The sequence below is a fragment of the Lontra canadensis genome, unplaced genomic scaffold, assembly GCF_010015895.1.
Source record: "Lontra canadensis isolate GAN:19392208 unplaced genomic scaffold, GSC_riverotter_1.0 scaffold57, whole genome shotgun sequence".
Taxonomy (NCBI): domain Eukaryota; kingdom Metazoa; phylum Chordata; class Mammalia; order Carnivora; family Mustelidae; genus Lontra; species Lontra canadensis.
Window position 1 is genome coordinate 8600600 of NW_022631051.1, and position 26992 is coordinate 8627591.

Here is a 26992-nt window from a genome sequence, read left to right on the forward strand (position 1 = left end):
CATCATGCTTACTGAAGGAAGTCCCCAAGTTCTGATTGATTTACATTCTTAAAAGCTTTTTGGAGTTTTGAGGTCTAAGTGAAAACATAATTTCTGATGATTCATTTCTAGTCCATTTTCTAAAAAGGAATTTAATCGTAAGATAACGAGGTTCTGGAGGAGCATTCAGACCCTATGACTGCAAAGCCCTGACGCCTTCAGCTGTGGTTGGAGGAGGGCATCAAGTGTGGAAGGATGGTAGGAGTGGCCTCTGGCTGCTGATGTTCCAGACAGTGTGGAATGAGCACTTGCATTAAAGCTTTGTTGTTTAGATGGGGGGAAATTCCTACCTGTGGGTCAACCATAAAGTATGTTACATTATTTCATGAGATGTCTTATTTTTCCCATATCATAAGGTCATGTGGTTTGTGTTACCATGAGGTGACAGTTTTCTGTTCTCTTTTTGGGAAGATTAGCAGCCCATTTTCCTTAATGCCATCTAAGGAACTCAGAAGCTACTAATTTTGAGTTCCCCAAATTTAACTACTAATAATCTACTATTGACTGGAAAGCTTACTGATAACATAAATAGTGATAAGTTATTTTATATGTTATACATGTTATGTATTGTATTTTTACAATAAAGTAAGCTAAAGAAAATAAACTTATTAAGGGACTTGTAAGAGAAATTCATTGGTATTATTAGAAATACTGTAGTGTGTACTGCTTGCATTACTTATTACAGCCATAATTTCTTTCCCTTTTTCGGTCTTCTGTGTTTTGCAGAAAGTGCTCTTGGTCCCCAATGTGTTGATGATATTCCATAGGTTCCTTAGAGTCTTTTCATTTTTTCTGAAGCTTTGTAATTTCAGTTGTCCTATCTTCAGGTTTGCTGTATCTTTATCCTGCTTGTGCACATCTGTTTTCAAACCCCTCTAGTGAATTTTTCACTTCAGTTATTGTACCTTTCAGTGTCAGAATTTCTGTTTGGCTCTTTTTAAAAATTATCTCTTTATTGTTATGCATATTGTGCATTGATCATTTTCTTGTTTGTCCACATCTTCCTTTAGCTCTTTGAGCATCTTTAAGATACTGGTTTTCAAAGTCTTGGCGTGGTAAGTCTGATATACAGGTTTCCTCTTGTATGTTCTCTGTTGACTTACTTTTTTCCTTTGAATGGATCGTGCTTTCTTGTTTCTTTGTATGCCTTGTGATTTTTTTTTGTTGTTGCAAACTGGACATTTGAATCTTATGTGATAACTCTAGAAATAATATTCTCCGTTTTCTCTAGGTTTTGCTCTTTGTTTAACTTTTATAGAGTATGTCTGTGCAGGGATGAGCATATGGTGAAAGTTTAGGTTTTACAGGTCCTTTCTGAGACTGTATTTTTTCCTGGGCATGTAGAGCAGCTCTCTTAATTTTCTCTGTACGTGGTTGTCTTTGATATTTAAAGAAATAGGTGTGACTCCTTTCAGTATGGTGATCACTTCAGCTGGTAGGGGTTGAATCACTGGTGACCAGCCTCCGTGCCTGTAGCTCTGCAGTCAGAAGCAGCAGTCTGCAGTCAGAAGACAGAAACCTGGTAATTGGGAGGCAAAATCCTTATTGCTTCTCTGGCTCCAACAAACCATGTTAAAAAGAGGGATTGCCCTCCCCACATTGTCTGCCTTAGGGTTTAGGATGAGTAGCCATGATCATTCTGAAGCCTGAGTGACTGAGTGACCTACTTATTTGTAGCTTACCAGCCAACCTTTTCTCTGGTAGCTGTAACTGTTCAAATAGAGTCCAGAGTTCCAAAATAGCTACTTCAGAAATGTTGGCCCCAGTATAGTACAGCGCTTGTCTAGGAGAAAAGACAGATTCCTGGTGCTTTCTCCTCTGCCATCTTTTCTGATACTACTTCTTGTTAACTTTATTTTTTATTTCTAACTTTAGAGGCTTACAAAGTTTGGTCTGGAAAATCTAATCCTTCTAAATATTTTGGATAAAACTGTGTATTTCTATATGTGTTTCATGGACATAAGAAAAATGAAAAATGTGCTTTTTTGAAAAATACTTAGTTTTAAGAAGCTATTAGACTATTTAGCGCATTATTCAATTTCTCTATGATCACTTTTATTTTTAAGATTGATTATTTATCTTAGAGAGCATGTGTGTTTGTGCACATAGGGGGCAGGGCAGAGGGAGGGAAAGAATCCTGAAGCAGACTTCCTGCTGAGTGTGGAGGTGGTTGTGGGGTTTGATCCCACCACCTGACCTGACCATGACCTGAGCTGAAACTAAACTGAGCCACCCAAGTGCCCCATGTGATCACTTTTATTTATCTGTACTAGATGTATCAGTCCAGAAAAGATAAGTCAAAGTCTCCCAATTTAAAAAAAGAGTGAGAGTGAGAGAGGGAATACAAATAGGGAGTGTAGAAGAGGGAGAAACAGCCTTTCTGCTGGGCAGGAAGCCTGATGCGGGGCTCGATCCGAGGACCCTTGGGATCATGACGGAGCCGAAGGCAGATGCTTAACGACTGAGCCAACCAGGTGCCCCCCAAAGTCTCCCAATTTTAATTGAATTTTTTTACCAAGTTATTTTTGCACCTCCAATTTTTTTTCTTAATGTACTTCTCTGCTATGTTTACTCCATATAAGATTATAGATTTATAACTTTAGTGATAAGAGTACCTTATTAGTAACAACACCCTTTTTTTATCCTGTTCAGTGCTTCTAACCTTAAATTTTCCTTTGTATGTTAGTATTAATACCCTTGCTTTTCCTGTATTTTGTGTATACTTGTTATCTTCTTTTCCATCCCATTTACATTTTTCTTTATCATTTGTTTAGAGGGTTTCTAATAAATAGCATGCAGCTAGGTTTTTGTTTTTTTTTTTTAAAGATTTTATTTCAGAGTGTGTGCATATATGTGCAAGCAGGGGAGAGGGAGAAGGAGTGGGACGAGCAGATTCTACATTGAGCACGGAGCCTGATGTGGGGCTCAGTCTCATGACCCTGAGATCACGACCTGAGCCGAAATCGAGTTGGATACTCAACTGACTGAGCCACCCAGGTGCCCCTAAGTTTTGCTTTTTAATGCAATCTGGTAGTCTGTTTTTTGATGAAGTAAATCCTTTAATACTCAGTTTAATGATTAATATTCTTGGTTTTATTTTTTTATATACTTCATTTAATATTTACATTATTTTTATCATTTTCAAAATTTTTATTGTACTATTTATCCCTGCTTTCTCCTTTCCCCCCATTTTTCCTCCTTAAGCATTTGGAATTTCTTTGATTTTTCATTAATATAAGATACACATTTTTCCTATTTTAACACTTTCTTTTTTAAGATTTTATTTATTTATTTGACAGAGAGAGATCACAAGTAGGCAGAGAGGCACGCAGAGAGAGAGGGGAAAGCAGGCTCCCCGCTGAGCAGAGAGCCCAACGTGGGGCTCGATCCCAGGACCATGGGATCATGATCTGAGCCGAAGGCAGAGGCCCAACCCACTGAGCCATCCAGGCGCCCAATATTTTAACACTTCTGAAATCAATATGTGTCTTATAGTTACTGATATGTTGTAGTTTTATGTTCTCTTTCTTAGTGGCACATACAGTAATGGCAATCTTAAAATCAGTGTTTAGATTCTATGAAGGATGCTATTTTTTCATTTTTTGGAGGGCATCTCTTCCTTAATTCATTCTCAGCCATATTGTTCAGTCATTATTTGAGATGACATCAGCATGTTCCCATCAGGGCATTTTGTTGCCTCTTTGTTTCTTTTAGATGCCAATAAGATGGGACTTTCAAAGAATTTCCTTATCTCCTTTTGAAACCCCACCTCCTAAGAAAACTTGGGGTTGCTTTTACTTTTTCCTTTCACCTCACATCTCCTAACTCAAGTTTTGCTGGGAAAGTTACCCTGTCAAAATATAAACAAAAGCCTATTTTATGTTTAGGTTTAACAATTGTCAAAGAAGCTGCATTTGTCTTTGCTTTATTCATTATTATTAGATCAGAGCAAGGGGGACTGTTCTGTTCTGGAGGGAACCCCAGCTCAGGAGCAGGTCATCTACGAAATGGTTTAGCACCAGCTTTCCCACCAACAGTGCATCAGTGTGGGTTTGACAGGATGGTTTGAGGCCTCATGTCACTGCCTTATCATTTAGCCTGGGCAGGATTCTGACATGGAGGCTTTCAGTCATAATCCCACAGATGCTAGCTTTGCCCCATTGGTTCCTCAGCCCAACACATAAAGGGTTCAGATGCATTTCATCAGATAGTGCAGTGTTTCTGGAGACTATCACTTGGCTGTATTCTTTATTCACGACTATTTTAAGTAGTTTGAGAAGATAGCTAGTTTCCAACATTCTGACTTTTCTTTTTTTCTTTATTTTTAAATTGAAGTACAGTAGACATACAAGATTAGATTGATTTCAGGTGTACAACAGAGTGATTTGACAATTATATATGTCATGATATGCTCACCTTGATAAGTAGTTACCGTCTGTCATCATACAAAGTTATTATGGTATTATTGACTGTATTCCCTATGCATTACTTTTTATCCCTCTTACTTTTTTTTATAACTGGAAGTCTGTATCTCTTAAGCCCCTTCATGTGTCTTATCTGTCATCCCTTTACCCTCTTCCCCTCTGACAACTGCCAGTTTGTTCTCTGTATTTATGAGTCTGTTTCTGTTTTGTTCATTTGGTTAGTTTTTTAGATTCCACAAAGAAGTGAAATCATATTTGTCTTTGTCTGACTTATTTTACTTAGCACAGTGCCCTCTAGGTCCATCCATATTGTCACAAATGGCCAAATCTTTCTTTTCCACAGCTGAGTAATATTCTGTGTGTGTGTGTTTGTTTGTTTGTGTGTATGTAAGGCTGTACACCACACCTTCATTATCCATTCATCTATTGATGGCCACTTGAGTTGTTTCCATCTCTTCGGCTATTGTAAATAATGCTGTAATAAACCTGGAGGGTGCATTTATTCTTTTTAATTAGTATTTTCATTTTTTTGGGTATAAATACCCAGCAGTGGGATAACTGGATCATATGGTTTTCTTTTTTTAAATTTTCTTTTAAGGATTTTATTTGTTTGAGGAAGAGAGAGTATACAGGCAGGCAGAGCTGTAAGCAGAGGGAGAAGCAGGCTTCTCCTGAGCTGAGAATCCAAAACGGGGCTCTGATCCCAGGGATGATCCCTGGGATCATGACCTGAACTGAAGGCAGATGCTTAAGTGACTGAGTCCCCTAGGCATTCCTGTTTTTTATTTTTTTGAGGAACTTTCATACATTTTCCATAGAGGCCGCACCGGTTTACATTCCCACCCAACAGTGCACAAATGTTCCCTTTTTTCCATATCCTCACCAACACTTGTTTCTTGTGTTTTTTATTTTAGCCATTCTGACAGGTATGAGGTGGTATCTCATTGTGGTTTTGAGTTGCATTTCCCTGATGATGATAGATGTTGAGCATCTTTTCATGTGTCTTTTGGCCATCTATAGGTGTTATTTGGGGAAATGTCTGTTCAAGTCTTCTTCCCATTTTTTAATTGGATTGTTTGAGATTTTTTTACTGTTGAGTTTTATGAGTTCTTTATGTATTTTGGATATTAACCCCTTCTTGGACATATGACTTATTTATACCTTTACTTAGTAAATTCCTTTTTCATTTTGTTGATGGTTTCCTTCACTGTGCAAAAGCCATTTAGTTTCATGTAGTCCCCATTGTTTACTTTTTCTTTTGTTTACTTTGCCTGAGGAGACAGTTGTGGGAGAATATTGCTAAGGCTGAAGTCTAAAAGATTATGGCTTATGTTTTCTTCTAGGAGTCTTATGGTTTCAGGACTTATATTTAGGACTTTAATTCATTTTGAGTTTATTTTTGTATACGGTGAAAGAAAGTGGTCTAGTTTCATTCTTCTGTATGTAGCTGTCTAGTTTTTCTAACACTGCTTATTGGAAAGATTGTTTTTCACTATTGTGTATTCTTGCCTCTTCTGCCATTGATTAATTGACTGTCTAAGTGTGGGTTATTTCTGGACTTTCTATTCTGTCCCATTGATCTCTGTGTCTATTTTGTGTCAGTACCATAACTTTGTTTTTTTACGATTTTATTTGTAAGTATACCTAATGTGGGGCTTGAACTCACAACCCTGAGATCAAAGATTGCATGCTCTACTATGAGACAACCAGGTACCCCATAACTGTTTTGATTACTATTGCTTTATAGTATAGGGTGAAATTTGGGATGGTGATACCTTCAGCTTTGTTCTTTCTCAAGATTGCTTTGGCCATATGGAGTCTTTGTGATTTCAAACAAATTTTAGGATTGTTTGTTCTAGTTCTGTGAAAAACATTATTGGTATTTTAATAGGTCTTGCATTTAATCTGTGGATTGTTTTGGGTAGTATGGAAATTTTAACAGTATTTCCCAATACATGAACATGGTTTTATCTTTCCATTTATTTGGGTTGTCTTCAGTTTCTTTCATTAGTGTCTTATAGTTTTCGAAGTATAGATTTTTACCTCCTTGATTAAATTTACTCCTAGGTATTTTATTCTTTTTGATATTTAAATAGGATTTTAAAAAATTTCTCTTTTTGCTACTTCGTTATTAGCTTCAGAAAACAACAGATTTCTGTATATTAATTTTGTATCCTGCAACTTTATTCAGATTATTTATTTTATAGTTTTTTTGGTGGGATCTTAGGGTTTTTTATCTGTAGCATTATGTCATGTGCAAATAGTGACAGCTTTGGTCCTTTTTAAAATTTGGATGCTTTTTATCTCATTTCTTGTCTTATTGCTGGGCTAGGACTTCCAAAACTATGTTGAATAAAAGTGGTAAGAGTGGACATCCTTGTCTTTTTCCTGTTCTTAGAGGAGAAGCTTTCAGCTTTCACCATCGAGTATGATTTAGTTAGGGTGTGTCATACATAGCCTTTATTATGTTGAGGTGTTTCCTCTAAAACCACTTTTGGTGTTTTTGTCATGAATAGATATTGAATTATGTCGAATATTTTTTCCTATATCTATTGAGATGATCATATGATTTTTAGGCTTCATTTTGGTAATTATGTTGATTGATGTATGGATATTGAACCATCCTTGCATACCTGGAATAAATCCCACCTGATCATAGAATGATCCTTTTAATGTGTTGTTGAATTTGGTTTGCTAATATTTTAGGGGATTTTGTATCTATGTTTATGAGGGATATGGGTGTATAATTTTGGTGTCAGATTAATGTTGGTTTTGTAGAATGAATTTGGAAGCATTCTATTTTTTTGAAACAGTTTAGGAAGAATAGGTGTTAACTCTTTAAGTGTTTGGTAGAAATCACCAATGAAGCCATCTGGTTCTGGATTTTTGTCTTTTGGTAGTTTTTTGATTACTGATTAATTTGTTAGTAGTAATAAGTCTATTTAGATTTTCTGTTTCTTCCTGATTCAGTCTTGGAAGATTGTATGTTTCTAGAAATTAATTCATTTCTCCCAGGTTGTCCAATTTGTTGGATTATAATATTTCATAGTATTCTTATAATCCTTTGTATTTCTGTGGTGTTGGTTGTAACTTTTCTTCTTTCATTTCTAATATTATTTATTTGAGTTCTCTATCTTGATAAAGTCTCTCTGAAGTCTTGTCAGTTTTATCTTTTCAGAGAACCAACTCTTGGTTTCATTCATCTTATCTATTATTTTTTTAATCTCCATTTCACTCTGGTTCTTTTTAATCTTTGCTAGTATTCTATATGAAAAATAGTTATCTGTTTTTAAATGGCATGACTTTGTTTCTTTGTCTTTTTTTTTCTGTTGGAATACTCATATTTTAACTACTGTTTTTATAAGCTTTCTGAGTTAAGGAGATATTTTGATTCTTACACATTTTATTTATTTATTTATTTATTTGGCTCAAACAATAGAAATTTATTTTCTTACACTTCTAGAAAAGTCAGAGATTGAGATTTCAGCAGAGTTGTTTTCTCCTTGTGCTACTTTCTCTGCCTTATAGATGGCATTTTTTTCCTTGTGTCTTCAGATGGCATTCCCTCTCTCAGTCCTTATGCATTTTAGGCTTTAATGTTTGCATTTGTTTCCTAGGGCTGCCAGAATAAACTACCAACATTTGGTAGCCTGCAATAATCGAAATTTACTCTCACAGCTCCAGAGGCCAAGATGTAAATCAAGGTATTGGAAAGGCTAATTAAGCTCCCTCAAAGGCTCCTTTCTTGCCTCTGGTAGCTCCTGGTTTTCCTTAGCTTGTGGCACTATCTGAATATTTGCCTCCATGTTCACATGGTTTTTTTCTCCGTGTCTCTGTGTCCTGGTAAATCTTTTTTCTCTTAAAAGGACATTGCTCTTTGGGTTAAAGGCCCATTAAAAATCCAGGATGGTTTTATTTCGTGATCCTTAGCTTAATTACATCTGCAAGGACCCCATTTCCAGATAAGATCACAATTTATGGGACCTGGGGTTAAGACTGGGAAATTTTGGGGGTGCCTGGTGGCTCAGTGGGTTAAAGCCTCTGCCTTCAGCTCAGGTCACGATCCCAGGGTGCTGGGATGGAACCCCGCATCGGGCTCTCTGCTCTGCAGGGAGCCTGCTTCCTACTCTCTCTGCCTGCCTCTCTGCCTGCTTATGATCTCTGTCTGTCAAATAAATAAATAAAACCTTAAAAAAAAAAAAGACTGGGAAATTTTTAACTCACAAGAGTGTTATACATAGATGTTATCTACTAAAGAGTATAAGGTTATTCATCTGTATTTTCTCTTGGCACTTTTGCTTTTGAATGTTTAAGCCATCTGGGATTTATTTTGGTGTAAGGTAGGATGGATGTAAGCTTATTTTCTGTATAACATTATTGGGAGGTTACTCATTTAATAAGTGTTGGCACTAGGATTTAAACCTATGACTTTTTTTCAAAGTCAGCATCTTTTCCTTTATGTAGAACTACCTGCTTTTAGTATTTTAACTTTAAAGAACTTTGCCTGTCAGACTGTTTTTGTCCTCATACATCTTGTAACAGGAAAGACGACTCTTAACATGCTTTATGGGGACTTGAAATTATGATGGTAGCTGAATGTCTTAAAGAGTTTTCTAGGCACTTGGGCCCTTTTTCAGCAGTTGTTATTCTAGGAGAGAATAAGAAATGCCAGTTAGGAAAGTATGTTAGGAGAGCATGGTTTTGAGGTGCTGGCTTAATTTTCCATGTCTAATGCAGTTGTTTCGGGACATCTCATGGGTGTCTGTAGTATATGCTGTTTTACTCCTGTTAAATGGTATTTTGTTCCCCCTCCCAAATTTATATTGAAATTCTAGTTAACATATAGAGCAATATTGGTTTCAGGAGTAGAATGCAGTGATTCATCACTTAATATAACACCCAATGCACATCATAACAAGTGCCCTTCTTAATGCCCATCACCCATTTAGCCCATCCCCCACCCACCTCCCTCCTGCAACCCTGTTTTTTTCTCTGTTGTTAAAATCTTATGTTTTGCTTCCCCTCCGCTGCCACTCTTTTTCCCTATTCTCATGTTCATCTGTTTTGTTTCCTAAATTCCACATATGAGTGAAATCATATGGTATTTGTCTTTCTCTGACTTATTTCACTTAGCATAATGCACTGTAGCTTCATGCAGTCATTACAAATGGCAAAATTTTATTCTTTTAATGGCTGAATAATATTCCTCTATGTGGGGGCACCTGGGTGGCTCAGTGGGTTAAGCCTCTGCCTTCAGCTCAGGTCATGATCTCAGGGTCCTGGGATCAAGCCCCGCATCGGGCTCTCTGCTCAGTAGGGAGCCTGCTTCTCCCTCCCTCTCTACCTGCCTCTCTGCCTACTTGTGATCCTTCTCTCTCTGTCAAATAAATAAAATCTTAAAAAAAAATAAATTCCTCTGTGTGTGTGTGTATGTAAAAATAATGTATGTACCACATCTTCTTTATCCATTTACCAGTTGATGGACGCTTGAGCTCTTTCCATAGTTTGGCTATTGTTGGTAATGCTGCTATAAACATGTACCCCCTTTTAATCTGTATTTTTGTGTGCTTTGGGTAACTACGTAGTAGTCTAATTGCTGGGTTGTAGGGTGGTTCTATTTTTAACTTTTTTTCTTCAAAGATTTTATTTATTTTGAGAGAAACAGTGAGTGGGGGAGGGGGTGTGGGCAGAGGTAAGGGTAAGAAGAATCTCAAGCAGACGCCATGCTGAGCATGGAGCCTGATGTGGGGCTCAGTCCCACAACTGTGAGATCATGACCTGAGCCTAAGTCAAGAGTCGGGCTTAACTGACTGAGTCACCCAAGTGCCCCTCTATTTTTAATTTTTTGAGGAACCTCCATACTGTTTTCCAGAGTGGTTGCATCCATTTGCATTCCCACCAACAGTGTAAGAGTGTTCCCCTTTCTCCGCATCCTCGCCAACATCTCTTGTCTCCTGTGTTGTTCATTTTAGCCGTTCTGACAGGTGTGAGGTGGTAGCTTATCTTGGTTTTGATTTGTATTTCCCAGATGATGAGTGATTTTGAGCATCTTTTCATGTGCCTGTTAGCTATCTGGATGCCTTCTTTAGAAAAAGTTTATTCATGTCTCCTACCCATTTCTTAACTGGATTATTTGGTTTTTGGGTGTTGAGTTTGTTCAGTTCTTTATAGATTTGGGATACTAGCCCTTTATCCAATATGTCATTTGCAAATATCTTCTCCCATTCTGTAGGTTGCCTTTTATTTGATTGTTTCCTTCCTTGTACAGACCTTTCTATCTTGGTGAAGTCCCAGTAGTTCATTTTTGCTTTTGTTTCCCTTGCCTCAGGCAACATGTCTAGTGAGAAGTTGCTACAGCTGAGGTTGGAGATGTTCTTGCCTATGTTCTCCTCTAGGACTTTGATGGTTTCCTGTCTCATGTTTAGGTCTTTCATCCATCTTGAATTTATTTTTGTGTGTGGTGTAAGAAAGTGGGCCAGTTTCATTCTTCTGCGTGTTGCTGTCCAGTTTTCCCAACACCCTTTGTTGAAGAGACTGTCTTTTTCCATTGGATATTCTTTCCTGTTTTGTAGACGATTAGTTCACTGTATAGTTGTGGGTCCATTTCTGGGTTTTCTGTTCTATTCCATTGAACTGTGTGTCTGTTTTTGTGCCAGTACCATACTGTCTTGATGACTACAGCTTTGTAATATAGTTTGAAGTCCAGAATTGTGATGCCTTCAGCTTTTCTTTTCTTTTTCAGGATCGCTTTGTCTATTTGGGGTCCTTTGTGGTTCCATATAAGTTTTAGGATTGTTTGTTCTAACTCTGTGAAAATTGCTGATGATATTTTTCGTAGGGATTTCATTGAGTGTATAGATTGCATTGGGTAGTATAGACATTTTAACAATGTTTGTTCTTTCAACCCATGAGCATGGAATGCTTTTCCATTTCTTTGTGTCCTCTTTAATGTCTTTTATAAGTGTTTTGTAGTTTTCAGAGTATAGTTCTTCTACTTTTACCTCATTGGTTAGGTTTATTCCTAGGTATCTTGCGGTTTTTTGGTGTAACTGTAAATGGGATTATTTCTAAAAGGTGTTAATATATCTTTTCAAGGGATGTTAGTTGTACTTATGAGTTAGGTTACATTAATTGTCATCCTTGTTGAGAGTTCTAGTGGTAATTTTAAAAATTAAAGTGATATTTCTTACATCTTGTAATATAATGAACATGTTGGACTTACTTCTGGTATCTGAATCTGTTGATAAGTGTTCATAATGACCACATTATGGTTCTGGTATATTGCTTAAAATTTGTTTACATATAGTCTAAAAGAGTAGAATGAATTCCATGTAGTCTGATGCTTCATATAATAATCATTTATGTCTACTACATACATTTTTCCCATAAAGTTTTAGAATAAGTTATGAAAAACAAAACTTATGGCTATTCTGTTATACATTTTTAAAGGAAAGCGAAAGAGAAGAAATTCCTGTGAAGACTATCCAGGCTACTAATGTGAAACTTAACCCTGTTTATTTTCACGACACATATGCCAGTAAAGGTGATTTTGATTTAATGGACCCTTTGAAGCTGGAGGCCAGTTCTCTTCATCAAAATAAGCATTTGGGATCTGATTCAGAAACAGTTTTGCCTGTGGATAAATGTTCAGACACTGAAACTCCTGAAGTGTCCATTCAAAAATATGTGGATGTAGCATCTTTGAAGTCTATTAATGACAATGAAATTAATTACACTGATAGTCTTCGGTCACCAACTAGTGAAAGGCGAACATGTGAATATTACAAGTCTGTTGAAAAGAGCAAAGAGCGTAAGTAGTTTTCTTAAAAAAATAAGTTAAGAAATGTATAAAATGTTTATATATTTTGAATAGAATATGTTTTCAAGTGGAACTTGCCTAATCTTTTGTATTAGAATTTTGTGTCTTATGGATTAGAAATTGTATCTTTATTCACAGATCTAGTGGAAGTATACTACTCTAAGTCTCAGTTTTTCCTTTTGCCACTGGTTCTCCATTACAGATCTTTTCTGAGTTAAGGCTGGCTTATCCACCTTTAGAGAATTTTTCTTTTGTGGGAATGGATTTTCTTTTTTCTAACTAGTTTTGGGCAGATTGCAGTACTGTTGATATCTAAGATAAGTCAACTAAGTAAAATTATGTAGAATATTACGTCATTTTGTTTCATATGTGATTGGATATTTTTGGAATTTTTTAGAAACAGATCTACCACAAAATGTTGTCTATCAGAACGAAGAGGGCAGATGGGTCACTGACCTTGCATATTATACATCTTTTAATAAAGAACAAATTTTAAATATGTCTCTAACTGATGAGATGAATGAAGACTTCAGATCTGGTTGTAAGTGTATTGATAACCACTTTATTGTACCATTTTCATTGTTTTTCATGGTGTTCTGAGATTACTCTATATATTGGTTAGCCATATCAAATCATTTTTGGACTATACATTTGAACCTTGAACAATATGGGGGTTAAGGGGCACCAACTCCTTGCATATTTCAAAATCTGTGTATAACTTTTGACTTCCCAAAATCTTAATTACTTACAGCCTACTGTTTACCAGCAGCCTTAAGCAGTAACATAAACAATTAACACCTGTTTTACATGTTATGTGCATTATATACTGTATTCTTAAAGTAGGGTGAGCTAGAGGAAGAAAAAGTTAAAATCATAAGGGAGAGAATACATTCATAGCACTATACTGTATTTATCAAAAAAAAAAAAAATCTATGTAAAGTGGACCTGTGTGGTTCAAACCCATGTTGTTCAAGGGTCAGCTGTAATACTGAGCTTATCAGTAGTTTTTATAGGAACAAAGTCTTGAACTAGTCAGTGCTAATCATTATAGAATGAGCTGAGCCTTTTCCTTAATCAAGGACAGTGAGTCAGGTTATCATTCTTTTACATCAGTTTAGAACTTTCATCTTGCAGAGTTGGAAGGAACCTCAAGCTGTACGTTTTCACTTTTAAAATTCTGTCCTGAACAAAAGAAATATCTGATAAAAGAGCATTTACAAAGTCCTGTCCATTTTGGAGTAAAACTTAAGAAATGTGGAAATGATGGGAGAAAAGTGACGGAAAACATAAATCTCAAAGAATGAGAGCTAGGAATATCAGCTAGGTTTGTTGATTATCTCTGACAGTGAAAGGAAAAACCAGTTTAAATCTGCAGAACAAATTACATTTTGAGCCTTAGTCTATGGAGGTGCTGTGCCACTGAGGCCTCCAGCCCCTGAGCATCTGTAAACCTGCGATAAAGGCATTCAGTGGCCTGTCAAGCCTAGTCGTATTTTTAATAGGCTCAGAACATACCTCAGGAAGAAGTTATTCTGACTACTGCTTGTCCTGAGCTCCTCCTAACCATGTAATGATGTGGAAGGTAGAGACATATAAGGTATTTTTCCAGCCTCTAAGAAATTGTCCATCAGCTAAGGGGGGGATAAGATAAGAAGAAAACAGTAATTAGCAGCGTAAGAGACACAAACCAAATGGTTTTGGGAGTTTAGAGGAAAAATAACTTTTGCATGAATGGGTGACGGGTTTCACATAGGAGATAATAGCTTTTGAGGTAAGAGTTTCGAAAGGTAAATGCTTGAGGGCATGAGAAATTCTAAATGGATAAAAAACCCAATTAAAGAGAATCAAATGAGGAAGTCTGGGTGTGTTTTGAGAATGGTAAATAGTCCAATGTAGCTAGCATTTATGACAAGGTATGGGAAGAGGAGAGTAGTAAGATACGAAGAGGTGAAGCTGGAGAGATAGAGTAGGACCAAGTAAAGTAGATTTGAGCTTTGACTACCGTGTCTGAGTTGAGGCTTGTGTGATAAGCAATAGGGAGCCACTGCAGACTTCAGTGTCCAACTTCCTTTGTGAGTTGTCTCTGGCAGCAATGGTCAGTTGACTGGGAGATTCCTCAGGATGTTGTAGGAATCTAGGTGTCATAGTGAGAATGAAAAGTAGAGAATGAAAGACCTGGAAATAAAATGGTTAGGATTTGGTGACTGGATTTCAGTAGAGAGAGAGGCAAGAAAAGATTGAGGTTTGTGGTCGGAGTTACTTGAGAAAATGGCAGTACCATGAACTGAGGTGGGAAAATCAGAAGAAACTGTAGAATTTTGAATGATTATAGTTTGAGGTGGGAAGTGTGAGCCAGAAACTGGAAATTAAGTTACAGTTCGAGCTTGCTCAACAATATCTTGATTTAGAAAGAACAAGAAGGTACATTCTGGACAGTGGATAGCAACTGTGTCACTTAAAAGTCAATGGTCATGGAATTTTCATGTGTAACTGGTGGGAGTATAAAGTGATAGAACCATTTGGAAAATTTGTCTAGGAGGAGCTTTTGAAGGTAAACTTTATGAACTTCATACTTTAGGGCCCCCGGTAATTCTGCACCAGAGTATATACCCAGTGTATAGAGGTACTCTTCACCAAAAGACTGAAATATTTATAGCAGCACTATATGATTAACTCCAAATTAGAAACTCCCAGATTCTCATTAATGATACAATGGATTGTGTTTATTTACACATTGGAATGCTACGTAGCAATGGAAATGAATGATGTGTAGCTACTTGTAGCAGCGGGGATGAATTTCACAAGCATATTGAATGAAATAATGCAAAATAAGAGTACATGCTATATAAATCTATTTGTATATATTTCAAAATGTATCCTGCTCTGTGGAGTAAGAAGTAAGGATACTGGTTACCCTCTGATGGGCATGTAGTAACTGGAAGGAAGCTTGATTGGCCTTTTGGGGGTGCTAGCAATGTTATCTCTCTTGACCTAGGGTGTTAATCTGGCCACACAAATGTGTTCATTGTACACATAAATACTTTATATATATATACATGTATATATATATATATTACGCTTTGGTCAGCAGTTTTTAAAAATTAGTGATCAGACTGAGAAATATATTTGTATTCCTGTTATGGGTTAAAGGCCTGTTTTCCTAATGTATAAAGTGTTCTAATAAACAGTAAGAAAAAGACCAGCTTCTCAGTGTAGAATTAGGCAGAAGATATAAACAGACAATTTAGAGAAAAGGAAATGAAAATGGTTGTTAAATGTTCAAAAAAAGTTAATGGAATTTATTCATGGAAAAAACTATTCCACGATACTATTTTTCCATTTTTTTTTTTTGGCAGTGATCCAATAGTTTGGTAATAAAACTACATTGGCAAGAGTGTGAGGGAAAAGATATTGTAGTATTTATGTACTATTTATGTAGATAGGGAAGTATTAAAGCATCTAGCAAAATTACAAATGTACATACCCTCTAACCAAGGGGTTCTGCTGGGCATTTATTCTTCAGATATGCTTGCAGAAATGGTATGTGAATACATATTGTTTATAGTAACAAAAGGTTGGAAGCAATATGGGTGTACAAAATAGGGAACTAATTAAATAAGGTACGTCCATATAAGGAAAATACATTGTGGTCATTAAAAAAATGGAAAGAGGCTCTTTAGGTACTAATGTGGAATAATCACTGAAATAGTTTAAATTCCAAGACATAGAAAAGCATATAAAATATTTTGACATTTATGTAAAAATCTGGAAGGGGGAAGGACACACATGTATTTATAAATACATATGGTGGCCAAGATTTTTTTGAAAGAGAAAGAAATGGATTGCAAGGAATCCCCAGCTGCTGAACTCAGAAATCAAATAGATTCAAATCATGATATCAGGGGTACTTTATATATTGGTAGCTTTTGGAGATGTGGGATGTAGGGTCAGGGATAAGGGGGAGACTTTTCAGTGCCATATTCCCTTTTATGTCTTTGATTAACTTCCAAAAACTCTTTGTTGAAGCATAACATATATATGGGTACCTTTGCATTTTGAACTACGTGGGTGTGTTACTATTCAAGGAAAACTAAAATAGATAAAAGAAGTTTAATGAAACCATCCTTGTGATTAGGAAATGAACAAAGGCCAGGTTGGAAAGGATGGGTGGTGAAGAAATGGGGAAAATGATTATGGAATACTGTGGGGAAAAGTGTGATGGAAGGAAAGAAAGGAAGAACTAGGTCAAGGGAAATCAGCGTCAGGGGAGCATGAATGCAGGGGAAGCATTTTTATAGGAAAGGGGAAGGGAATTTTTAAAATATAAGAAGAGATAATTCAGAAGAGGAAGGTTGGACCAAGGTGTAATTTCATAATGTCAAAGTCATTCAAAATGAAAATTTATCTACTTAATAAACTTTATTCAGAAAATAAGAGCTATGGCACCCTCTGCTCCATTTCTGCTTTGCCCCCTCTCTGACAGCTCCCTGCATCTGAGTCACTGTATCACTTGTCCTTATGGCCTAGGATTAAAACTGGCTGGAGGGCTGGGGTATATGGCCTGCTTCAAAATTTAACAGTAGAAGCATTCAGGAGTTATTTGAAAGGACTATTTTAGATTTGGCAAAGAATTGGGTGTCGATTCTTATAAAAAATGAAGTTCTTTTTTCTCGTAATTGCTGACTGATTTTCTGGTGAGCATACAAAGTAGCAATATTACTGTAGATTTTTCTTGAATGGAAGAATCTGTTAAAGTTTGGAGAAGAAAGTACTTCAGAATCTAACAAATATCAGTTGGAACTGTTTAGTTAATGATTTGAGAAACATTTGATTTTTTAAAAAGATTTTATTTATTTATTTGAGAGGGGGGCGGGGAGAGTATAAACAGAGAGTGAGAGACAGACTCCCTGGTGCACAGAGAGCCTGATGTGGGGCTTGATCCCAGGACCCTGAGATCATGATGCTAGCCAAAGGCAGCTGCTTAAGCAACTAAGCCACCCATGCACCCCAGAAAAACACTTGATATTTAATGCAGTGAAGTAAATGAAGTCTTTCTGGGTTATCTTCTTAGTGGTCTGATTTCCTACTTCCCGTCCCTTGGCTGTTAGAGTTGGTTGGTTGATGCTTTCACATTTTAGGGCAATGGCTTTTAATTCTTTGAGTCATGGGCATCACAGAGAATCCTCATAGAAAAGTTTTTATGTGAAAGATTGTATCTCTAATGTGATTTGAGAGTGTCATTGTTCTCCTGGTGCCCATTCATAGGTTAAGAATATGTTTATGTAAGAAATGATGGGTTCACAAAGTAAAGAACCCGCCACTATCCAGGATGCCTGGGTGGCTCAGTCAGTTAAGCCACTGCCTTCGGCTCGGGTTGTGATCCCAGGTTCCTGGGATCGAGTCCCACTTGGAGCTACTGGCGCAGCAGGGAGCCTGCCCATCTCTCCGCCTCTGCCTGCCACTCTGCCTGCTTGTGTGCGCGAACACTCTCTCTCTGGTAAATAAATCTTTACAAAAAAAAAAAAAAAAAAAAAGAACCCCCACTCTCCTAACAAGTAAGAACCTGAGCTATCTCTGGTGTTCTTCTTTTCCTGATTGGAAATAGTCTATTTCTATTCTCATTATGTTTCTCAGGATGTTAATGTTGAACTATAAGGGTTTCCAAAAGAGCAATTTGGATCTGATTAGCTCCTGATGAGCTAATGAGAGAGGGGAATACTTCTTGTTTGGACCATGGTAGACTGTCTCGTCTGGGTTGCATACAGCTTCCTATTTCAGCCAGTCTCCTAAAGTACCAGGCAGAGACCCAGAGCGGTTAGCAGGTAGGCGGAGAGCCTGCAGACTGTCTGATTAGTCAACATGTTTAAAATTCTTTCCTCTTGGGCGCCTGGGTGGCTCAGTGGGTTAAGCCTCTGCCTTCGGCTCAGGTCATGATCTCAGGGTCCTGGGATCGAGGCCTGCATCGGGCTCTCTGCTCATCGGGGAGCCTGCTTCCTCCTCTTTCTCTCTGTGCCTGACTCTCTGCATACTTGTATTCTCTTTCTCTCTGTTTCAAATAAATAAATAAAATCTTAAAAAAAAAAAAATTCTTTCCTCTTCTAATGACTTGAGCAGGATCATGTGCTTTCTAGTTTGCCACTATCCCATCACTCCCTGCCATGTCACACCTGGACCTTTATGCTCATCCACTTCTGGCCTCTGAGGCATTTTAGTTTGTGGATTTGACTTAGAGATTTAAGGTGTCCAGGCCCATTCATTTCCCTAAGGTAAACTGAGTTGCTCAGTAGGGACTTTGAGGGCAGATGTTGGATGACCACTTGTTTTAGTTTGTCCAGCCTATGGTGTTTGCTGGGATGTGGGATTTTCCTTTCTAACACTGAGACAGTCCTGGGCAAACAGGTGGTTGGGCATCCCAGCAGACCTCTTCACTACAAGTTTATAGGGTGACTTACTGTTGTGCTGTTTCCAGATAAAATTTCACAGGTATTCCTGGAGTACTTTAAGTCAGTTGTGCCAAAATCTTCAAAAGCTAAAATTAAAGTGCATCTTTTACAGATAAGCTTACATTATAAGGGCCCTTTAGCAAGTTAGGACAAGTTAGTAACTGATAAAATCATTAACAGTAGAGTGTTCATTACTAAAAGTTTAAGAACCAGAGACTTAACATACTTAAAATAGATACATCAGTTGTATGATGAAAGCTTTCATATACTTTTCTCAGTTATTTCTTTACTGTTTCATTTTCCTAACTAAGTTTTCAATATCTGCTAGTTTTTAATTAGGCATTAGTATAATTTAATTATATAAACTAATTCTTTTTTAAGCTGAAGCCCTGGATTTGATTGATCAAGATGAAGAAGAATTTAATAAAGAGCATCAATTTATGCAGGTTCGTATTTTATTGGGATTAACCAAAGTTTTAAAATTTTACCTGTATTCTTTCTGGATAGATACATAGTTTGTATAGAATTATATCTTGTTTTCTCATGTTTACACATTTTCTTTTTCAGTCATGCTCTCAATTATTAATTAAAAATAACTGCATACTAAATAAGTTCAGTTCACTTAGACTCACCTTAATAGGCTTTAAAGATCTTACCGTAGTTTTTAACCATGTTTTAAAATGAAGTAATGCTATTTAAACAAATTGAATATATTGATTACCTTATTATTAGCTATTTAAGCTTGATTTTGTCTTGATTTTTTTTTTAATGAAGATGTTTAAATTTTCTTAGTTAAATTTTCTTATTTTTGCATATTAGAAGAACAGAAGGAAGCCTTGCTGGGGAAATAAAATGAAACAATAACTTTCTCCCTAGGAAGAAAATATAGATGCCCAGAACACTTCAGCTGCACTAGGGGATACATCTTGGGGAACTTCAATTAATTATAATTTGTTGAGGAAATCACTTAGCACATCAGATTTGGACAAAGATGATGCCAGTTATTTACGTCTATCTTTAGGAGAGTTCTTTGCTCAAAGATCTGAAGCTCTTGGTTGCCTTGGTGGTGGTTACAATGTGAGAAGAGTAAGTATGATATGTGCTGAAAATGGTTGAATTAATTCACCAGCCCTTATATTTTGAATGTTATGATGATATTAGCTATAGCACAGTATCTTTACAGCAGGGACAGAATAGGCATATGATAGAATTGTGGTAGACAGCTCGGGTTTTATAGTCGGTCAGACCCTGACTCCAGTCCTGGTTCTGTCTTTTAACTCGTTCTGTGACATGGAGCAATTTATTTAACTCATCTGTGCCTTAATTTTCCAATTTTTAAAATGGAGTGCTATTTTATAGGGTTTCATAAGAATTAAGTGTGATGGGACACATAAAGAAAGCACTTAGCACCAAGACTAACTTGCAGCAGGTGTTCAATACCTGTTAGTTGATATTGCTATTGTTATATCATTGGTTGACGGGAAGAATTTGAAGATTGTTTTTTTTTAAACTTCTACCTGAAAACATGTTTTGGAATATAGGAAAGTTTTGGTTTAATAAGCTGTAATACATGTAAAAATTTGAAAATGTAAGCAATAATAGTAAGTTCTATGAAGAGTGGGGGAGACAAACCAAGAGAAACTGTGGACTCTGAGAAACAAAATGAGGGTTTTGGAGGGGAGGGGGATGGGAGGTTGGGTGAGCCTGTGGTAGGTATTATGGAGGGCACGTATTGCATGGAACAGTGGGTGTGGTGCATAAACAATGCATTTTGGAACATTGTGGGGAAAAAAAAAGAAGTTGCTTTAGCTGTGGTGGTCAGGGCGACCCGACCTCTGAGGAGATGGCATTGAACTGGGACCTAAATGATGGGAAGGAGGAAGCTGCCAAAAGATCTGGAGGCAGAGTGTTCCCAGCAAAGGGGGACCATCTGTGTGGAGGCTTGGAGGTAGAAACTAGACTGGCATTTCAAGGAACAGAAAGCAGGCCAGGGTTGCTGATGTAAATGGGGGAAGGGAGAGAGGGTAGGATGGTTCAATGGTAGAAGAATATCAGGACCAGATCATGAGGGGTCATTGTAGGATTTGGGTTCATCTGAAATTAATTGGGAAGAAAGGCTTGGAGTCAGGAAGCAACTTTGTCGTCGTGCCAGCGCCATCTCCCCAGTGTGACATGATGCTACTACTGTATATGGAACCTGGGTGGAGAGGGGCAAGAGGAATAGCAGCAGGCAGAGAGTTTGTACTTGGGAAGAGATGTGAAGGCCGCTGTCTAGAATTATAGTATAGACACAGAAAAATCAAGGATTCAAGATTCCTCTTGGAGGTAGAGTCAAAAAGCTTGATAAATTCTTTATAGGGAGTTTGGTTATTGGAGGGAGTGGTATTAAAACTGGATTTTACTAAATATAATTTGAAATAATAGCCATGGTGTTAGAACTCAAAGTCCAGATACAGGACTTAAATTTGATCTGAACTGGTACCTGCATTTGGTATGTTCAGTTACTTTGACTGGCCTACCTGATTACACCTCAAAGCAGTGTTAAAGAGAAGTGATGATGTTGGGGTTCCCTGACACATCCCATCCCTATACATTCCTGTCTGCGCAGTGAATTAAAAAATGAAAATAAGTGCTTTGGAGAGACAGATTTTCTTGCCTGGATTGATTGGGATTTTGACGTTATGAGACAAGTTGAAGATAAAATGAAATCCTTACTCAACAAACAAAGCACTGGATCGTGGAAAAATAGATCTATCACTTAGAATTTCTGTTTTGGTTTGAATTATGAAGTGTTCCATTCAAGTTGCTCGATCAAGGGAAGAAATTCCCAGGTGAAGCTCAATTGAAAATTGAGTGCATTTAATGAATTTACATTTCAGGTCTGACATGTCAAAGTTGTATAAGAAAGACAAGTGGGAATTCCCCGCTCCTTAGCACTTTCTTCCAGGTGCTAGGAACAAACCTAATCTTCCCCCCACCCCCAACTAATCTTAATACAGATTTTTGTGGATGTATTGTATAAAATAAATACCCTTATACTTATAAGTTTTAAGAAGGCAGGACATTCTATCTTTTATCTCATTGATATGTCACACTGATGATAAACAGTGCCTGACACAGTAACTACTCCATAATAATTCCTGAAGGAATGAAGTGTATTTTCTGGGTGGTTTGAATTTGGATTTCTTAGAGCAGCTTATCTGACAGTATTAGTTTGATGATTAAATATGGCAGTAAGTAAATAAAACTAGACTTTTAAAATTTATCTCTAGTTGAGTTTAAATGAAAAGAACAATTATTTTGTTGAAGTAATTTAGCTAGGTTACCAATAGTAAAATAAAATAGTCTAGAATTTCTCAGAGCAGTTAAAAATTAAGGAAATAACTCACATGTTTATTTTGTAGCCATCATTTGGTTATTTTATTAGATCACCAGAGAAGAGAGAACCTGTTGCTCTCATAAGAAAATCTGATGTATCAAGAAGTAATTTGGAAAAAGAAATGGCTCATCTTAAGCATGATATATTTTCAGGTAATGGATTAAATGAAGGAGTTTTTAGTAACCTTTTTTTAAACTATAAGTTAGTGGTTCTGTGATCATGTTAATGAGTGAAAATGTATATATTTTTTTGAATTTTTTCAGTATTTGTTACAGATTTTATTCTTACATAACCCGTATTGCCTTTTTAGTCGAAAGTGGAAACAAGTCAACCAAAATCCACCTAAATCCTTTTGTAAAAAACCAAAGTAAATGAAATACTTCATTTGTTCAATGGGTTAGTTCAAATGGGTTAGTTAATTTTGGCCTATTCAACTACTGAGTTGATGAACTTAATTAGACTTTTGCTTAAAATGATATTTTGAGATTTGGACCATAATAGTCTAAGTATGACAAGTATCCATGATAAATATTTTTTGTAAAGATTTATTTATTTATCTTAGGGGGTGGTGGAGTAGAGGGAGAGAGAGAATCTCCAACAGACTCCCTGCTGAGTGTGGAACCTGATGCGGGGCTCGAGCTCATGACCCTGAGATCTTGACCTGAGCCAAAATCAAGAGTTGGATGCTTAACGAAATGATCCATCCAAGCACCCCTCCATGATAAATATTTAAAATCAGACTTTCTCAGTAATAACATACAATTACTGAACAGCTACTTTTTGTTAGTACAGTGCCTGGTGCTACATATATAAAATTGTACAAGATTTGCTTCAGTCCTTAAAGAGCCTATATCTAGTGGAGGAGTTGGGATGAAGGGATTGGATATAAAATTAGTTGATTTTCTATTGTTGTAAAGAGGGACTCATTTTTATTTTTATTCATTTTTAGAGCAAGTGTGTGCATGAGCAGCAGGGGAGGGGCAGAGAGAGACAGAGGGAGAGAGAGAGAATCTCAGGCAGGGTCCATACTCAGTGGAGAGCCTGACATGGGACTTGATCTCACAACCCTGAGACCATGACCTGAGCTGAAACCAAGAGTCAGGTGCTCAACCAGCTGAGCCACCTAGTGCCCTAAGAAGTACTCATTTTTGAATTCAGCTTATTGTATATTTGTGAAATGTTTAAAGCTGAAAATATTAAATGAGTTTGTCAGTACTTGAAAGGGAGAGATTAAAATCCACAATCTAAAGTTTAAACTTGGCAAAATCAAATTGAGGTCCAAAGACTCTTCCTTGGCAGTTAGTCATGCTGCGTGGTCCTTATCCCACAGATTGTTTCTGTGAGGTAGCATATAGATGTAAGTTGAATTATTGTTTATTTTCTACAGGAGACTTAAAAGCACAGCTAAGTGAAGGATCAGTTACACTTCAGGCTGAAGAACTGCAGAGTATTTCACAAGTGGATGAAAGTGATGTGACATTAACTGCCACTAACAGCAAAACAGAGGTATCTTGAGCTTTCCATAGAGAAAAACTGAAACTGCATTGTCATAATTCTTGTATAAGATCAACATAAGGTCACATTTGAAAAATATATACAGTATAATATTGGTTGGGTTTTTTTGGATTCAGTTTTATTATAAATGTCCTTTGAATTTTCAGGAATATTTTAGTCAATGTATAATAAATATGCATGCCAAGTACATATGTACATACTAAACATAATAAGGATACATAAATTTATTTATAAAACAACCTTACAGTCGGTGAGTTACCACAGCTTACCCATGCATACCCCCAGGTCGAGAAAGAACATCAGTAGTAGCTCAGAAACCATTTTTTTTCCCCTTCTGAGCACTACTCCTTCTATGTGCTATTAATTTTCCCTGCTTTTGAACTTTATTTATAAGAAATCATGTACCATGTATTCTTTTTCTTAGATTTTTTTTTCACTTGTGTTTGCTAGATGCACCTATTTTAAGTATAAGAAGAAGCTCATTTTCATTACTATATGTAGTATTCTATTATAAGAATACCTGCATTTGCTATGCCCATTAGACATGTCCTTTGGACATTTGGGGTCTTATGTCAATATGACACTGTGGCTTTGTAAGTTTTGTTACCTTATTTTTCTTGTAAAGTATCTTGACTGTTCTTGGCCATTTGCATTTCCATATATATTTTAAAATCACTTTGCCACCTTCAGCAAACCAACCGGTAGTACTGTTGGGCTTTTAACTGGTGTTCCATTTAATCTGTCAAACAGTCAGCTTGACACCTTTATAATACTGAATCTTAAAATTCATGAAAATTATATATCCTTCCACTTAGGTTTTAATTATTCTCTGTATTTTATGATTGTTTTGTGGGCGTGCAGAGATGACTGCACATCATTTGGATTTCTTTCTAACTTGTTGAAACAGTGTTTTAATACTGCGTTTCTTAGCTTCACTCTTCCTTTTTTTGGCTAAACAGAAATACATGTTTTTTCAAATACTCAACTTATATGTAGCGACCATGCTCAATTTACTATTAACTCTAATAATTACCTGTAGATTCTTTGGATTATCTATATATGCAGTTTTATCTTCTGAGAATAACAGTAGTTTTTTTCCTTTCTGATTTTGATACCTTCAATTTCTTTGACTAACCTACCCGATTATACCTCAGAGCAGTGTTGAAGAAAAAGTAATGATGTTGGGGTTTCCTGACAGGGCAAGAAAGCTCTTCAGTATTTTATTTTTAAATTGGATGTGTGCTACTGTGTGGTCGACTAATCTTCTACAAAGCAGGAAAAAATATCCAATGGAAAAAGACAGTCTCTTCAACAAAGGGTGTTGGGAAAACTGGGCAGCAACATGCAGAAGAATGAAACTGGACCACTTTGTTACACCATACACAAAAATAAATTCAAGATGGATGAAAGACCTAAACGTGAGACAGGAAACCATCAAAGTCCTAGAGGAGAACATAGGCAGGAACATCTCCAACCTCGCCATAGAAACTTTTCACTAGACACATTGCCTGAAGCAAGGGAAACAAAAGCAAAAATGAACTATTGGGACTTAACCAAGATAGAAACCTTCTGCACAGCGAAGGAAACAACAAAACTAAAAGGCAACCTACAGAATAGGAGAAGATATTTGCATGATAAAGAGCTAGTATCCAAAATCTATAAAGAACTGATCAAACTCAACACCCCAAAACTGAATAATCTAGTTAAGAAATGGGCAGAAGACATGAATAGACTTTTTTCCAAAGAAGGCATCCAGATGGCTAACAGGCACATGAAAAGATGCTCAATATCACTCATCATCAGGGAACTACAAATCAAAACCAAGATGAGCTACCACCTCACACCTGCCAGAACGGCTGAAATGAAGAACATAGGAGACAATAGATGTTGGTGAGGATGCGGAGAAAGGGGAACACTTTTACACTGTTGGTGGGAATGCAAATGGATGCAGCCACTCTGGAAAACAGTATGGAGGTTCCTCAAAAAGTTAAAAATAGAGCTACTCAATGACCCAGCAATTGTACTACTAGGTATTTACCCAAAGGATACAAAAATACAAATTCGAAGGGGCACACGGACCCCAGTGGTTATAGCAGCATTAGCAATAGCTAAATAGTTCAGCAATAGCTAAACTACAGAAAGAGCCTAAGTGTCCATTGACTGATGGATGGATAAAGAAGATGTGGCGTATATCTAAAATAGACTGTTACTCAGCCATCAGAGATCTTGTCATTTGCATCGATGAATGGAGCTGGAGTGTATTACGCTAAGCAAAATAAATCAGAGAAAGACAAATACCATGTGACTTTACTCATATGTAGAATTTAAGAAACAAAACAGATGAACATGGGTAAAAAAAAGAGAGAGGGAAAACATAAGAGCCTCTTACCTATAGAGAACGAACTGAGGGTTGATGGAGGGATGTGGGTGGGGAATGGGCTAAATGGGTGATGGGCATTAAGAAGGGCACTTGTTATGATGAGCACTGGATGTTTATATGTAAGTGATGAATCACTGCATTCCACTCCTCTGAGACCAGTATTACACTGTCTGTTAACTAACTAGAATTTTAAAATTTGGAAGAAAAAGGTAAATTAGATGGGTGCTGTAGTTTTTATTTATTATCGGTTTTTAAAATTCCCTTCTGATACTTGTCGGCTAGTTTACTTTGTCAACTGCTTTTTTGTATCCGTCAAGGTAAGCATCAGCTTTCTTTTTTTCTGGTAATGTGGTGAATCACAAGAAATAGTTTTTAAATGTTCTCTTGTTCTTCTATACTTGGAATACACCTTTCCTTTTTATAGATCGTTGGATTCGTTACTTATGGTCTATTTAGAGTGCTGGGTCTGTGAGTGAGCAGAATGCCTTTTTGGTTTTGTTATCAAGGTTTTGATCATCTCATTTTTTTTTCTGTTTTTCTGAAAGAGTAGAAGAATGGTACTCTTATTTTTATTTATTTATTTTTTTTAAATTGGTGCTGTTAGATTTTGGTAGCGTACATTGGTGAAATCCTCAGAGTCTGGAATTTTCTTTAATACTTTTTAATCGCTGACTCACCTTTCTTTTCTTTTTTTTGGGAAGATTTTATTTATTTGAGAGAGAGAGAACACGTAACTGCATGAGCAGGGTGAAGGGCAGAGGGAAAGGGAGAGGAACAAGCAGAGTCCCCACTGAGCAGGGAGCCTGATACCAGGACCCTGGGATCATGACCTGAGCTAAAGTCAGACACTAAACTGACTGGGCCACCCAGGTGCCCCTCGATTTCTTAAATAGTTATAGGACTATTCTGATCTTTAAAACTTGTGTCAGTTTTAATAAATTGTAGCTTCCTAGGAATTACAACCTTTCATCTAAACTTAAAAATCTATCACTC

The 26992-nt window shown here is 36.8% G+C and overlaps 1 protein-coding gene across 8 annotated transcripts in view; it reads left to right on the plus strand.

Moving 5' to 3' along the window:
* The window catches only part of CEP192 (centrosomal protein 192), a 132291-nt gene that overhangs the window by 40109 nt on the left and 65190 nt on the right, over positions 1–26992 (plus strand). For all 8 annotated transcript variants that reach the window (XM_032875816.1, XM_032875820.1, XM_032875814.1 and 5 more), the window contains 6 exons: positions 11913–12273; positions 12680–12823; positions 19107–19171; positions 19602–19811; positions 22130–22256; positions 23492–23610. In XM_032875816.1, the coding sequence (XP_032731707.1) occupies positions 11913–12273; positions 12680–12823; positions 19107–19171; positions 19602–19811; positions 22130–22256; positions 23492–23610 (1026 nt within the window). The remainder of the gene's footprint in view (positions 1–11912; positions 12274–12679; positions 12824–19106; positions 19172–19601; positions 19812–22129; positions 22257–23491; positions 23611–26992) is intronic.